At 40.1% G+C, this 15,698-nt stretch overlaps 2 protein-coding genes across 9 annotated transcripts in view; one reads left to right on the top strand and one right to left on the bottom strand.

Annotated features, from left to right (window-relative positions):
- COPS5 (COP9 signalosome subunit 5) lies at positions 1 to 10,022 on the bottom strand. Its single transcript, XM_063392968.1, has 8 exons — positions 9,775 to 10,022; positions 9,412 to 9,646; positions 6,750 to 6,878; positions 6,233 to 6,298; positions 4,933 to 5,018; positions 3,996 to 4,107; positions 3,136 to 3,284; positions 1 to 396 (listed from the first exon to the last, which is right to left on the bottom strand). The coding sequence occupies exons 1-8, from the start codon at positions 9,930 to 9,932 to the stop codon at positions 312 to 314; spliced, it is 1,020 nt and encodes a 339-aa protein (XP_063249038.1). The 5' UTR covers positions 9,933 to 10,022; the 3' UTR covers positions 1 to 311.
- A 172-nt stretch (positions 10,023 to 10,194) lies between these two features.
- Positions 10,195 to 15,698, top strand: part of CSPP1 (centrosome and spindle pole associated protein 1) — a 62,088-nt gene continuing 56,584 nt past the window's right edge. For 4 of the 8 annotated variants that reach the window (XM_063392954.1, XM_063392930.1, XM_063392945.1 and 1 more), the window contains exons 1-2: positions 10,199 to 10,863; positions 15,519 to 15,622. In XM_063392954.1, the coding sequence (XP_063249024.1) occupies positions 10,698 to 10,863; positions 15,519 to 15,622 (270 nt within the window). In that variant the 5' untranslated portion in view covers positions 10,199 to 10,697. Of the gene's footprint in view, positions 10,864 to 15,518; positions 15,623 to 15,698 lie in introns of all 8 variants that reach the window. The other 4 variants (XM_063392922.1, XM_063392905.1, XM_063392913.1 and 1 more) reach the window with 4 other exon arrangements.

The raw sequence follows: 15,698 nt of genomic DNA, 5'->3' as shown, positions 1-15,698 counted from the left end.
TTTAGTTTCAAAATTCTTTTATTGCAGTTGGATAATAGAGATAAGGATCTAAGAGCAAAATCCAGTAAGTCACATTTATTTTCCTTTGGAACAATTCTGCAAACTGGTTTTATGATAAAGAACAAAAAGTTGCACTACATTTTGGAACATTTTGTTCTTTAAAACTGGTCAGACAGGTGGGAAATATTTAAGTACTACAAATTAAATGAATAATTTTCCACTTCAGCTTCATTTTCCAACCTGAACAAGTCCAAGCAAAAGAAACTATGATATTTTCTGCTTTGGAGATACACATCAAGTGGTAATGCACTTCAAGCTATATTAATTTGATTAAAAAGTTTATCCTTAATAACCTGAGACATCAATCCATGTATAGCTTCTATGGTGGTCTTGCAGCTGAAAAACAAGCATAAATTCAATGTTGGATAAAACTGAACTGAACTGTCATTTTCCTTGAAGATATCCAGCTGTTTTAGAAGTTCAGGGTGCCCATAACCCCATGAATCTTAAAAACTATCCAGAAAGAACAGTCACACACAGCAATTCAGCCATTGTTGCCAATATCTTTTTGTTACTTAAAAAGCAAACTGACTGTACACACAAAGACTAATTCCAGCAAACTTTGTCTTGCAATTTAGGACATCTTACATTAACAATTGCAAATGGGCTCTGTAGTCATCTGACCAACAACAACAACAAAATCCTTAGGGGAATGGAGCTATCAGCTATCAATACCTGCAGGTTCTTACTGCTCTCTGCCTTATGCCCTTTGCCCAAGCCCAGGACAGAAGTGTACAGTAACCATGGTCCCTCAGAGAAACTTTACAGAGAACATTAAAGAAAAATTTATAGAACAAAACAGTTATTGGTCAAAATATGTAATGTGCAAAACCCCCAAAGAGCTGAGAGGATTCCTATTGATCCAAGTTTTCTCCCCAGTGTCTGCCATAGTGCAATGTAGTGTCAACCTAACAAATAAAAATAGACTGTACAAATGCAAAAGATTAATCAGGACTGAAGGCATGGACAGTAAGGACAAATTACTTTTAGACAGATAAAGGAATCCTAGGGAAAGCAAGCTGACTTGGAGCACTATTTGGCTCATGCACACGTCCCCTTAGAAGATGGCTTAGAGATATGCATGGACAGTAACAGAAGTTCTCATACAGCCCAGTGTAAGCACCTTTATGCTAATGCTTTACAGCACTCTTTTCCCAAAATGGGTATGTCTAAAAATTCTTTAGTGATCTCTGCAGCGTTACTTCTTCAGAGTAATTTAGGTGACACTAAATTAATTGTCCTGTGTCTGCACAGGTCTCCTACTATCATTTCTCTTATGAAAGATCACTAACTGAAGAAAAGCATGCATTTGCACAAGTGTTATACTCCATTTTGGGAACTACAGTAGCTTTTGTTGCACAGGAAAGCAGAATTTATGACAAAAACAATTCCTTCCAATCCCTTCCAATTTATAAACTAACTACTGATGAAAACTAAATAAAAACAGAAAAAAAACCCGCTACAACTGCTGCAACAAATAATATAGTAGCATGATCAGAGAAGGAGCTCTTTCTTAGAATAACTGTAAGCATGAGAGAGTAAGGGGAAAATAAAATACAGTCAGTGTTATAGGACTCCAAACAGCAATGCAAACATATCAGCAACTCCATCCTCCTCTCCTTTTTAGAGCCTTGCTACTTTGTTTCTCTACAGGAACGGGGACATATCACTTAACCTGGCTGCTATTTGTTAGCAACAGCATTAACTCCACTGCAAATGTAATATGCAATTGAAATAGGCTACATGACTATTGATTTTTAAAAGTCAACCCCCCTTCCAACTCGATCATGTTTGCTAGAAAAATTGTAAGAGCTGTTAACTTTCCAGAAAAAGGACACAAAAGTGTCTCACGGGGAGAGAATACCATGAAACTTCTATTCTCTTGTTCTATTATCAATATAAAGTGATGGGGAAGAGGGACAGAAAGCCTCAAAATCTGAAAACACACAAATGCAAATATCCCAGATTTTGTTCAATTTTTGCACTCTGTTCCAAGGGATTCTACAGAATTATTTCCTTATTAAATGGAATTGCTCAGAATCTCTCTCAGAACATTCCTAAGGTGTGTGCAGGTGAGTCCTGCCTTCTCCATGGATGGACCTGAGTTTGTACCACCATATACAGTGCAGTATTTCTTGGTTTTCAAAGTCTGAAATTTGCCAAATACGATCTTTTTGAACAAGCCAGCTGTATGAGCTGTTGGATACTATTAAACTCTATTAAAAGATTTTACTTGGAAAAATGGTGACTCTAACATGATATAGTCTAAGCACACATAAAATTCTTAAGACTACTGGGAAAGAGATGTGCGTATTACTGAGAAACAACTTGTGTTCTTCAAAGCTCAAAATAAACAGAGCTGATCACCAAAAAAACATAAGGAAAACTGAGGGAAAATATTACAACTTCTTTGAAATAATGTTGTACACGTAGTGATAAGAAATTTTATTAAATTAAAATAACAAGTATTTGCTATCAGGCAATGTAGCTAAATATAAAGGGCATAATAACTGTAAGCTACTTCCTAAAAACAAAAAGCAACAACAAAAACTAACCTTTTCTTATTTCTAAAATAAAAGATACATTAATTAAGAAATATGAAAAAAAGGAGTTCATAATTTTTATGTTAGTAAAAGTATTAGACAAGTGTAAACTAAACTTACTGGACTGTTTACACTAGTCCTTAAAATCATGTTCTATACCACAATTTAACTTACTGTTAGTTTTAACCTAATTAACCATAAAAATGTGCTAATTTCTAGCAAAGTTACAATTTTGCACTAGAATTTTTTTTTTTGTTTGCCAGATACTGATTGAATTTTATAGCAATATTTGTTTAATAAACTAGACTTAAATTTATTCCAAACCCCCCAAAATTAAAAATTCATTGTAGGCTTAATAAAGGCAAGATTTTCTTTAACTTTCAAAAACAACTAGTGACTTCTGAGGTCTCTCATTCCTATCTATAATCTAATTCTTATCTCTAATCTTCTCAGGTTGTAATTACAGGCATGCTAGAAGTTTAAAACCAAAAAATACTTTTCACATGAAGAACACATGGATGTGTTACCTTACCTGTCTCTTGTTGCTTTTGCAAGTTTGTCTTCTGACTTCTTGTCATGAGTCTCTAAACCCAGCATGAAACTGCCCCTTCCAAGCTGAGCTTCTGACTGCTCTAATTTTTCAGACAAATCAAAGACTTGGCCAGTGGTGTAGTCGGCATTCTTAGGAGAAGGAAAATAATAAACATTTTGAATTTAAGCTATAAATTCAGACATTTATACACAAAATAAACCAAATCTGAGAGACGTTTTTAAAAGTGTAGTTCTGCATATTTTAATCTTTATCTGCAGTTGAAGTGATATAGAACATGAGTGGTGGTTAGAAGAACAGAAGCTGAACATCTGACAAATGCTCAATCCCTAAAGCCTGAATTGGGTTATTTTTATTACTTTCAACCCATGCCCTAAGTTCTGTAGGAGTAAGTAAAACTCAGTTGGTTTTGACCAAGAGAAAAAGAAAATTGGCTTCTGCAGAGGGAAGGTTGTGATGTTCAGCTGTTACACTGAAGTTCTACCAGCAGTATTTCTGTTGGAACCTAGTTTTCACAGTTCCATTGTTTTTCTAAAGTGTTTACTTATTAAACACCATTATTCACTGCAGTACTCTAGAGAGATACAAGGTTAAAAAGTATTTAGGATAAAATCTAAGTGTATAGAGAGCACTCAGTAAAATTAAGTGTTATTCTCACCTTCTCCTTTTACAGAGCGGATATGAGGAACACTTCAGTATTTATGATCAGGAAAACCTTCTTGTTTTATCTGACATTCTTAATGTGGAGTCTGTATCTATCAGTGTTCTATTAAGCATTTTACAGCAGAGGGCCTGGCTTTCATTCCCATGAATGAATCAATGCACACAACTGTGGTACTTACAGTAAGCAAACTGGAAGAACTGAGAGTGTTCACCCAGTACTTGTTCCACAACAGCTCAAGCAATTTACGATCCAAAGATGATTTAAAGTACGAGACTTCTAAAGCATAATACCTTTAAAAACAAACATGCAAACAAAGTAAGTATCCATCTAAATATGTCTTGCTTGACTGTCACATCCAAAGTACATGCAACTGAAAAAATCCTTATCAGTGGCAAATATCTTCAAACATTGAAAGCACTTAAGGTTACTCCCAGTTCAAATTCTCTGTATGATCTTCTTTAGTAATTCACATATAGATTTAATACATAATCCCCACACATACTGCTGTGTTCTGTTAAATGAGATTGCAAGAGTTTTTAAGTTATTCTCATAACAACCTATTCCATGCTTGGATTCTTTAACACTGTAATAATTTGAAGACTATGGTAGTTTTGCATGTATCACTTCTAATTTCTTGAGGAATGCTTGGTAGTAGTAAATGCTACAAACAGGCAAACAATCTTACATTGTATCACACCTATTTTGAAAGCCAGGCCTTAGTGGTGTTACAAATTAACACTCCCAGTAATGCAAGAAAAGGAGCTGCAAAGCCTTTGCCCCTACTCAGAAGAGCAGTGGCATCACAGCCTCCCCAGTCCTGCTGATCAAACCACATCTGACCCTTTCCTCCCTGCCCCAACAAGGTATCACTACTTACAAGTGTCCAGAAATCAACTGCTAAAGCTTTTAACTAGGTTTATCTTTATCTTTGCAGAGTTGTCCCTTAAAAATCTCCTGATAAATGCCACTAACACTTTTTTATCACAAAAACAAGAGTGCTAAAGCAACAGTGAACTTCCAGATTTGAAACACTACAAGAAATTTACTTTTCCATACTGAATCACTAACCTAAACCCACAAAAAATAATAAAGTTGGTCGGGTTTTTGTTACTTACTGTTTACAGTGTACACCGAAGTCTTCTATTTTATTGAGTGGAATAGTCTGGTATTCAGAGGGACCTTCATCTGGAGGTTTATAGCCCTAAAAATTTAACAAATGGCAAAGATGACACAGTAATCCTGGGGCTTTTCAAAATTCCTAAACTTTACAAAATAATTTCTAGTTTATGCAATCCTAAGTTTATTTTTGTCTAGAGAAAACAACATTTCCCCTGGTAGCCTGAAATTTGGAATTTTCTTGGATCTCAGATTTACATTTGGCTTTACTAGCTGTACTAGTCATTACATTTGCAGGTTTATCAAAAGCAAACTAGTGATCATAGCTGAGATTATTCAAATGAGTAACACGCCAAGCTATGATTAGCTCCTTTCTTAGATCAAGGAAAGGGCAAGCTTCTTCTTAGACAGTATTTCTCTACCTGTTCTGGGAAATTTTGAGGGAAGATTTGAGAAGAGCGAAGAAACAGCCATGGATATGCCTCAGAGATACCTAAAACTTTCAGTTACTTGTTCAGCAAGATGGTGCCATTCAGAGCTACTGATGAAGCAAGAACTGCCTGCAGTCCACTGTGAGAACTCCCTAAAAATATGCTTCTGATGTGCATTTTCCACATGTGGTTTGGTTTTCAGGTACAGGATTCTTCTCCCTTTTCAAAATTCTCGAAGTATTTATGAAGTGATTTCAGATATACCTGAACTTTATTGGATTGAAATTAAACAGCAAAGCCAGAAGCATATATGAGAGGATGCATTTGGAGACCCAGATCCCCAATACTGATATGATTTTTTAGTTTTAAGCCTAACCCATATTGTTTAATTAACCTTTTTGTACATTAGTTTGTGAAGATTCATAATATTTATTTGAAAAAGTAGATAGTTTTGAACCTTCCTTTTTTAAAATGAAAAGCAAATGACAACATATTAAACATGCTATTAACATTTGGTTTTAGGCCTGAAAAATAAACAGAGAAGAACTAATGTAAAACGATTTTGATGAATACTACCTACAACTATGTTCATTAAAAAACAGCTATATGGAGCTACATAATTTTGGGACAGGTCCAAAATCTGGACAGTGTAATTGATTTAACACTGCCAAAACTCTACGAAAACCAAACTAGAAGTCAACCTTTATAAGTGTAATCAATATCCAAAGGCATGCAGTAACCAATGTATGGCCACATCTTCCTTTGGAATGACCATTCAGTACAGCACAACAGACCAAACTCAGACAATCATTTAAAGACAGTTCAGTGTTCACACACTAGATAATTTTAGATAATGTTAACTATTTACCTTAGGATATGTCCTAAAAGCTCCAAGATTTACTTTTCCTGCAGATATTGTTCTTGTTGGATCAATCTGTAGAAATACAGGTAATACTCATTACATACATTTTACTATTTATTAGAGGCTTAAGTTTATAGTAATTTTATTTCAGAAATGTAATTTATGCAAATTGTATTAGTTCTCCCATAAACTTTTTTTTTGTTGGTATGAGACTCTCTAAAAAGATGGGAGTATCAATAGCCTTCAGTGGATTATTTTTCCAAACTAATTTTCCTTATTTCCTAAATACTTAAAACCCCTTATGCTTAAGAACTATACCATAGCTGAAACAATGCAGTGAAAATGGTCTAAGTACGGGTTTGGCCAGCAAAGCAGAAGGAGTGGCACCAGTTTGAAGTGTGGCTCTAACACCTCCCGTCATACAGAGTACACACGACTAAAATGCTAATAGACAGAAATCCAAGAATTATTCCCCTCCACATGATCTGCTATGCAGGGTTATCGCCCCCCGGGCAGTACTTACAACCACTGCCACGAAGGGTTCCTGGAACTGCTGATTAAGCATCTGGGTACTGACGTCGATGCCCGAGAGCCAGCAGCCGTAGCCGGGGTGACTGTGGTACCAGCCGATGGCATTTTCCAGGCGTCCCACCTAGGAGCGAGCAGGGAAGTGAAGCAGCCGCAGTCCTGCTCCATTCCCAGAGCAGCGGCTGCCCTCCGGCGGCGCTGCCAGCGCGCTGCACGGCGCGCAGGATAACCAGCGACTCCACTCGGGAGGGAACGTTCCCTGGGAACCGTGCAGTGAGGAGCACCGGCATTCTCTGCTCCAGCTGCTGCCGCACAACAAAGGAGCTGCAGCTCCTTCTTCAGCCAGCTGAATACAGAAGAGGTTCCACACAGCCGCATGGTGAGCTGTGGCTCCTCAGCAGGGCTGAGAAATTCCTTAGGGATAGAACAGATATATCTAATCTCCTATAACGTAGGGAACATCAGTGGAGAGTGAATTATCTAGCATGGTAACGTATCTCACAGGCATATACTATTAGATTAGTGGTAGGTTTAAAAAATAACTTCAAAGGCATGCTTTCAAACTCTAGAAGTGACAAAAATTATTGCCCAGAGACAAGTTTAAAAGTCAAAAGATGAATTTTTGAATAGCTTTTTATCAGATAAAACATCAAAATAGGAGTTTCCAAATAATACACCTGGCTATCTCTAAAAATACTGGAAGAGAAAGGAGCAAAGCCAAAAACCCCCAGGAAAATAATCACCCATTGAACCTAATTTTTGTAATCCTCTCTTAAGGAGGAAGCTGCTCCAGTAATGATGAGACAGAATACACAAACTGCCTACTTTATTTTTTAACTGAAGAAGAATATTTATATTCTTTAGAATATTAGAATATTTATATTCTAATTATTATAATTTATATTATAACTGGTGAAGAATATTTATATTTTCTTTACAACTCCCATAAGAGAGATCAACAAAACACTAAAGAATGTATGTTGGTTTTTAAAACCAAATAATACATTTGAACTACATTAAGACCAGATCCTGTCCATGGAGAACCAAGTAACTGGAATGGCAGCATCTATAAAGCACTTACATAGTGCTTTATATAATTATATAATGATATATTAACCAGAAACCTAATGATAAAAAGAGCTATTCCAGGAACAAGTGCTTGTCAAAATCAAATATGAAACAGCCACCATGAAAACTGTGCCAGAGCACCAGGAGAGCTAAGCTATTTTATTTGCACACAAGTTCAGTTTCAAAATTGTGAAATCAACTACAGACAAAATTGAACAACATAAACAATGGGAAAAAAACATTTCCTATCACATAAGAACTCCTACAGAAACCTGACCTGTTTTAAACATAAGACAAGATGTTTATAATTTTATGCTATATAGTTACCATTTTGAAATTCAGTATTTCTGCCTATGAATGGCATTCTATGAATATATCTTTATTTAAAGATAGCATGACTATATCTTTAGGAAAAGACATCTCTTCAAGTCACCTACTTTTTGCAACAAGAATATTACCATCAGAACATTGTTTTCAGATAAAACAAACTAGATTTAAGGAATTATTTCTACATTTTCTCACAGGGCTGAGAAAAAAAAAGTCCCAGAACATAATTATTTCTGCATTATGTTTACCCTTTGCTGATGTTATGATTCAGCCTAATGCACATCCATTTCAATAACTCAAATATTCCTCTGTTATATCCACTTAGTAAGTAAGGGGCTTCTAATTTTAGCTGGTTTAAAAATCAGTGGGTCAACTGGGTATCAAAACTATTTGAGCTCGGAGAGCTGAAGTTATTTCAGCTCCTATTTCTAGTATAGAATTGTCCTGTATTGGAAGAAGGACATCAGCAAATGCTCTGATGTGCTGTGCTGGTTTCCACATTAGTCACAGAGCAGAGCTGTGTTTCTGTTTTCCTTCTGCACATGAGCACTTCACTGTATCTGAACTTCACTTCAGCTTTGAAATGACATGGATAGAAAGTGACAAAGATGGGAAACAGATAAGTGGGTCTGTTCATCTAAATTTCCAAATGATAAATATGAATAATTAAGTTGCACTGAAACTTACTTATTCCTTCATTAACATTTTCTTCACAAATATGTTTTTTATGGAAAAAAATGGCACAATATACAGTAAGACTTCAGAAGAAGGCAAGAATAAATGTCATAATTCTGATCTACAGATACTAAGTACATCCAGTGCACACATATATTTAATTTTGCACGCTGTTTTTAGAAAGAAGTATCAGTTACTTTAGAAACACATTCTCTCACACAGCCAGCAGCCTCAGCCATAAAAACACTTCCTCAGCAATGAAAATAATTTACAAAGGGAGGAAGAATGCACTACTTTTCACAGAATCATTAAGGTTGGAAAAGATCTCCAAGACCATCGTGTCCAACCTTTGATGAACTACGGTAAGTCAGGGAAACAAGTATGTGGAAATGTTTAGCGGGCCCTGCGTTCCGTGTTGCTAACACAGTTCTCTTACTATCATGTTTGAGGAGAGACAGGACAATCGGGCAGGCACTCCATGACTGGGGGAAGGAGAAAGCCTGCAAGCACCCAGGTACGCTCCTGTAGCTCACAGACGCACAGGATCTCCATGAGGGGATCGGACACTCCCTGCCACTTCTCCTTACCTGCTTGGCGTTCTCGATGTAGGCAGCCATGTACTCGTAGGCGGCGGCCTGCGCGTTGACGCGGGTCTCGGTGCCCTCCACGGGCAGGGCGAAGCTGTCCATGATGATCATGGTCTCCCCGTCCACCTTGCCCAGCATGAGCCCCATCACCTCCAGGTTGCCGCCGGACCTGGCGTGCATCACCATCTTCAGCAGCGCCAGCGCAGAGATCTTGCAGTACTTGAAGTAATGGTGGCTGCAACAACGCAGAGGCCGCGGAAGGCAAGGCAGAGCCATCAGATCAGGCCGGTCCTCACCGCCGGTCCTCACCGCCCACCCTCCCGCCCGGCCTCCCTCCCGCCCGGCCGCCCCGCTCCCACTCACTCCTTGGTCCAGGGCTTGGCCGCCAGGATCTCCTGCTGCTGCTTGCGGTCGTACTTGTAGATCTCGTCGATGCTCTGCGCCTCCTGCATGTTGTTCGCCAGCTCCCACGTCTTCTGCGCCATCCCGCTCCCGGAGGCGCCGCTCGCCGCCGCCGCCATCGCCCCGCTCCCGGCCCCGGCTCGGGCCCCGGCCCCGCACCGCCGCACCGGGCCGCGGGCGGCACCAAGCGCGCCCGGGGGTGCGCACGGAGTGTGGTACGGTCCGCGCAGGCGCGGGCGGGCGGCGCTGCGCCCCCAGCGGCCGCGCTGGGCTCTGCACGCGGCCGGGCCCGGCCCGCTCGCCCCGTGATCGGCACCGCGGAAACCCGACCCCGGCCCCCCGGAGGCTTTCCTCACTGTTTATCCATTTATTAATTTACTTGTGCTTTTTAAATTACTGTGACCAGTTCTGGACCACTCAGTACGAGAGAGACACGGAACTTCTGGAGCGGGTCCAGCGTAGGGCAACAAAGATGTTTAAGGGACGGGAGCATCTCTTTCATGAGGAAAGGCTGAGGGACCTGGGCATGTTCAGCCTCGAGGAAGCTGAGAGGGGGCCGCATCAATGTACATGAGTATCTAAAGTGGGAGGCGTCAAGAGGATGGGGCCAGGCTCTGCTGGGAGATGCCGAGCATTAGAACAAGAGGCAAGAAATCTGATGCACAGGAAATTCGCCCTGAAGATGAGGAAGAACTTCTTTACTGTGCAGGTGATCGGCGACTGGAACAGACTGCCCAGGAAGGTTGTGGAGTCTCCCTCCCTGGCGATACTCAAGAACCGTCTGGATGCAATCCTGTGCCATGTGCTCTAGGGTGGCCGCATTTGAGCAGGGAGGTTGGGCCGGCTGACCCGCTGTGGTCCTTTCTGTCCTGCCCTACTCCGGGATGCTGGGACGCCTCCCCTCCCGCTCCTTTTCCCCGCCTGGGAGGAGGCGGCGGCCGGGTGGCACCGCCCTCCGGGGCAGCGGGGGGCGCTGCGCGGCGCCGCCCGCCGGGTTCCGGGGCGGTGGTAACGCGCGGGGCGCGGACGGAGCCGCGGCCGCAGGTACCGGTGAGCGGGCGGCGGGGGCGACAGGGGCGGCGGGGGGCCCTCCTCACAGCCCCGCCGGGCGGTTCCATAGCCCGCATCGCTCACAGCCCGGAGCGGGCGGCGGCGGGAGCGAGGGGGGTTCGCTGGGCAGCGGGACGGGCTCCGGAGCGGGACCGGGCGGGGGCGCGCCCGGCGCGTACCGCGGGGTCTGGGGATCCCCGCGGGGGCGGCGGGGCTCGGCTCGGCGCGGCTGGGCCGGGCTGGTCCCGGCCCGGTCCCGGCCCGCTGGTGGGGCCGCTTGTTGTGCGACCGTTGCCTGACAACGGCGCCGCGATCCGGAAAGGGGCCGAGCCCCGAGTGCCGCATCCCCGCCCCGCAGCTGCTCCCTGTGGGTCGGAGCCTCCGGGAGTGCCCCAGAGGTGCTGCCAAGGAGGGAGGCAGGCAGGCGGGCGGGCAGGCGGGCGGGAGCTGCAGGCCGGGGGAAGGCGCTTCTCCGAGCTGTCGCTCTTGGAGAAATAAACTTCATCTCCTAGATCTGAAAGTTTTTCGAATTTACTGTCTTTTTGGATCAAATTACGTGCTCTGAAAAATAGATAAGCCCTGAAGTGGAGAGAAAGTAACTCGCGAAACTTGTTGCTTGGTTGTTTAGAGGATGGATTGCCTTCTCAGTGCTGAAAAAGTTGCGTTGCTTTAGTCCAGAGTTTATTCTTTGTGAACAGTCAGACCCTGGAGTCTGTGCTTTTTCTGCAATTAATTTGAAAGAAAAGTACAGCGAACGCGTCTGTAAATGCCATTCACGAGGGTACAGAAGCAGTCACTACTAATTCTTTAGGAAGTTTGGGTTAAACTTTGAGCAGTGTTTCTTAATGACACAATTAGTGGCCGTGTGACTTGTAAGTACAATTACTAAACGTGGCATATAGTTGCTCTTTCAAAGCATTTCCCTCCTTGCCACCCATGCTGCAGTTCACGTGGATGGGAATTGCTATTTTGCCAGTGCTCCTGATGATATTTCGATATTATGGTGGCAGAGTAGAGACGAAATCTGCTTGCACATGCTGATTTTAAATTCTGTGCGTTTTCCTGAACAATTAGGAGGGGAAGGGAAAGATTAAAATGGAATGCAGTAAACATCGCTTTAGGTGATAAAGTGGCTACACAATTTGTAGGTAAATATAGTACATACAATACATATGCACATAGGTGTTTTGGATACCTTGAGTAGAGAGACACGCATTATTAACTTTGTTTGGGCATAGATCCAATAAAAATCTCATGTTCAAACTTGACTTACTGTTCTTGAATATCTGTATGCTTTCTATTGCTTGGTATGTTTGCTTAAGTTGAAGTCTACCTAGGTGACTCTAATTACTCAGAGTTGCTTTTGTGACAACTCAGAGTAAGGAAAAGAGGCTGTGAAAATGTAAAATCTTCTTGAAAGAAAAAATATGTAAAAATATTTTTATAGGACGTTTTCAAACAGTACTTGAATATATAGCTGCAGTATGTTTAATAGAATTTCATTTTGAATAATGCAATGGGAATGCAGATTATCCAACATTTCAAGTTGTAAGAGCTAAAGAAAGGCTGATTGATACGTGCTATCAAACATTTTTTAGAAATACCATTTGCAAAATACTCTGTTTTCCAAAAAGCTAGAAAAATATGCTTACACCTTGTAATTTTGAGGGCATGTGGATAGATTTTTTAAGTGTTTACAGCATATTCTGACACATTCTCCATGTGCTCTGTACATGCCCATGGAGCAATGCCTCCCAGCTTGGTTTTGAATCTGCTACTTTTACTAGTAATTGCAAGGATCTAGAAACGCTCAAAACTAATTCAGATGCATTGCTGAAAATAAATAATTTTGTTCTGAGTTGAAGTGGTTTTATGGTGTCAGGCTGTGCCTCAGTGTCTTTGTGTAGCCATGGAAGGTTGAAGTTGACAGTTCCCTGTGAGTTCGGTGCTGTCACCTCCGAGATAGTTCACTGCACACCTGGGGGCTGTGGTAGCCCTCGTCTCAGATAGAAATGTGTCCTTTCTTTATTTTTATTGTGGTTAGTCATGATCTCGTCACACGGTACAGTAGATGACAAAATTGTTTAATATTCAGTAGGATATTTGCTTACATGGTGGCATATTTTTGGAACTTAACAGTGTATGCATCACATTGAAGTTGTCACTCTTTTGCTTAGAATAACTAAGATTTTTTTTCTTTTTTGGTATAATATATTCTTTTTGTTTATCTCATAAAATTTGCACTCATACATATTTTAAGAACATCAACCCAAGTAGAAGGATGTTAAGATATAAAATGTCTAGATATTTCTGAGAAGGATTTAGCTACTCTTTGAGGCAACTGTGCTGTATTAAAGGTATGCTGAATGAACAGTGCTGTGGCATTAGTCAGCTGACTGTTCTCCGAGGCCTGGAGTTGCCAGGTTTCTTCACACTAGTTGAATTGCCTGTGTAGTTCAACTGTAACTGTTTTGTCTTTGGTTTTTAATTTATATTTCCTTTTTGAGCAATAGGATAGGAGTGCAGAATGCTGGAATATTTGTTGTGTTCCTCATGCTAATTAGAAAATACACTGCAAAGACTCCTTTCCTTATGCCAGCTCTCAGAATAAATTTGGTACCGTTCCCATACAGTGATTTGGAAACAGTGCTAGAGTTTAGAAATTATATTGTTAACAGAGGTAGGAAATACAGATGTTACAGTCAGTGAGCTTTTGGAAAGGCTTCTCCCAGTGCCTCCTACATGTAATTTTCCTCTTGATGACTCTGCAGCATGGGGTAGGTGATGAGACCAACTTCTAAATTCTTTAGTATGACGAGTTTTTTCACCATTTCAGAACTTTTTTTTTTTCATTATTGTTATGTAACCTAATAGGCTAAATAAAATCTACCATGCCTGGAAACTTATCCTCTTTCAGATATCTTTTATCCTTTATCAGTGTGCAAAACTAATGAGATTAAAGATTTAGGACAAATCAGATGGGGGTATTTATTTTTGGCATTGATTGTCCTGTATCACCACTAGAAATTGTAAATGGGTTGGCCTAGTTTTGCCTCCTTTGTAACAATATTATAATTTTATATTATGAATGAAAAAAGAGAAAAAGTTTAAAGGATACATCAAGTAAATGTATTCTTTAAGTTAGCCTGCAATTACTTCACTTTATCTTAGAGCATTTGTGCGTTTTTTTTTATTTCCACTTTGCTTCCAGTGAGAATATATTTCAGTCTCTCTGGACGTATTACTTTTATGTAATAATAGAACGTGTGTTCTACCTTATTACCTTTGAGCTGGTGGTTTGGGTTTTTTTTTTTTTTTGTTGCTGTTGTTTTTAAGTTCTTCAATATTCTTCCTGAAACTGTTTTTTAATATACCTTCATCATTGGCCTGTTGTTTACTTCTTACAATCTTATAAAGATACAGAATTAGCCTCAAAAAAACGTGCTGTCTTAGTTTAGATACTGGATGTGATGGGATTTTTCAGGAACCTGCATAAGCAATCCTTTTGCTTAAGCTGCATGGAGTGATTTGAGGGTCATACTTTTCTTAGTTTCATGCTTCTTTTAAGCATGGAATATTAACTTGAGGATTTTTTTTTTTATTGATCGGCTTGGTTTTGTAAAACTCCTCCTCCAGTGCAGTTGGTGAAAATGATGGGTGGAGGATGAGTAGGCTTACATGCAGTCATTCTTTTTGATTTCGTCTTTCTTTTTTCCATAATTAGTTAGTGTGCAGCTTTGCAGTATTTTTAGTTCTGATAGGAACTAAACTATCTCAATTTCAGTACAGTTCCATTGACATGAACTCGATTGACTTTAACTTTTACCATGAGGTTATTGAAAGCAGCAATATACACTAAATTCCACTAATAAGGTGCTAATTTTCTGGAGGACTTTCAGTTAAATATGCAAGGTGCACAAGTAATAGAAGAGAGATAATTTCTGTTCCTCAGTACATGTTTTCTTACAGATCAGTGTCTGATTCTGAGTCAATACTTCCTTATATCCCTGATTTTAGCATTATTGCAGACTTATGGCTGTTGTTATTGCCTCTGCTATTTTAGTGGTACAGGAAGTAGGTACTGTTGGCTCCAACTCCAGAAACACTATTCATGTATTTTGTGAGGATTTTTTTTAAATTCATGTTCTGTTTTGAGTAAGTTTGATTATTTTTAAAATTTCTCATGATAGTAAGTTAAGCACAGAATTAATTGTGTGATTTAATCCCTATTTTAGTACTTGTATTTTGCACTTTTTGAAGTTTTTTCCTAATGATTCCTTCATCCTGTTTACTTTTTCGTGTTTTATAATTTTGATTTTATAGTTCACTAAGAGTGAGCTTGTGCTAGTGTGTAGTAAAAGGTCACTGGTAGACTTGCAGTTAAAAAAAACAACCCCCAAACACTTTAACCATGTTAGGAAAAAAGATTAGAGAAGTATCTTCAGTCTTGTAATGCAGAAGCTTTGAATTTTCTCTCTGGTGAAACATCAAGGAGTCTCCTCCATTTCCTTAACCCAGCAAATATCTCAATGCTCGTAGTTCTGAGGGAGAAATTTGATTATTTTTAACTGCTGTCCTAAGCAATAGTAATTGACCTTTAATTTTTTGAGGTTCTAACATGAATGCCATGTTCTGTATCTTTTCTGTAACCTTAGAAATGATGGCGGATGATCTAGAAAAGTTTATTGAAGACCAGAAGGCCAAGTTGGCACAAGATAAGGCAGAACTTGAAAATGATCCACCTTACATGGAAATGAGGGTAAAAGTATTTAAAAGCTTTCTTGAATTTAAATACTGTTGTTGCCGAAGTCTTGATTGAAGCTTGCTTTTACTAT

The sequence above is a fragment of the Prinia subflava genome, chromosome 1 (genome assembly GCF_021018805.1).
Source record: "Prinia subflava isolate CZ2003 ecotype Zambia chromosome 1, Cam_Psub_1.2, whole genome shotgun sequence".
In the NCBI taxonomy this organism is placed as follows: Eukaryota; Metazoa; Chordata; class Aves; order Passeriformes; family Cisticolidae; genus Prinia; species Prinia subflava.
Note: the sequence above shows the minus strand (reverse complement) of the source record. Positions and strands in the feature narration are given on the sequence as shown.

Bases quoted from the DNA above. Each gene is read 5' to 3' on its own strand.
- COPS5 (XM_063392968.1), bottom strand. From the start codon at position 9,932: ATGGCGGCGGCGGCGAGCGGCGCCTCCGGGAGCGGGATGGCGCAGAAG. The intron at 9,647-9,774 runs GTGAGTGGGAGC...GCGTTGTTGCAG, and splicing joins GCCAAGCCCTGGACCAAGGA to CCACCATTACTTCAAGTACT. The intron at 4,108-4,932 runs GTAAGTAACAAA...TTGTTTTTAAAG, and splicing joins TTCGGTGTACACTGTAAACA to GTATTATGCTTTAGAAGTCT.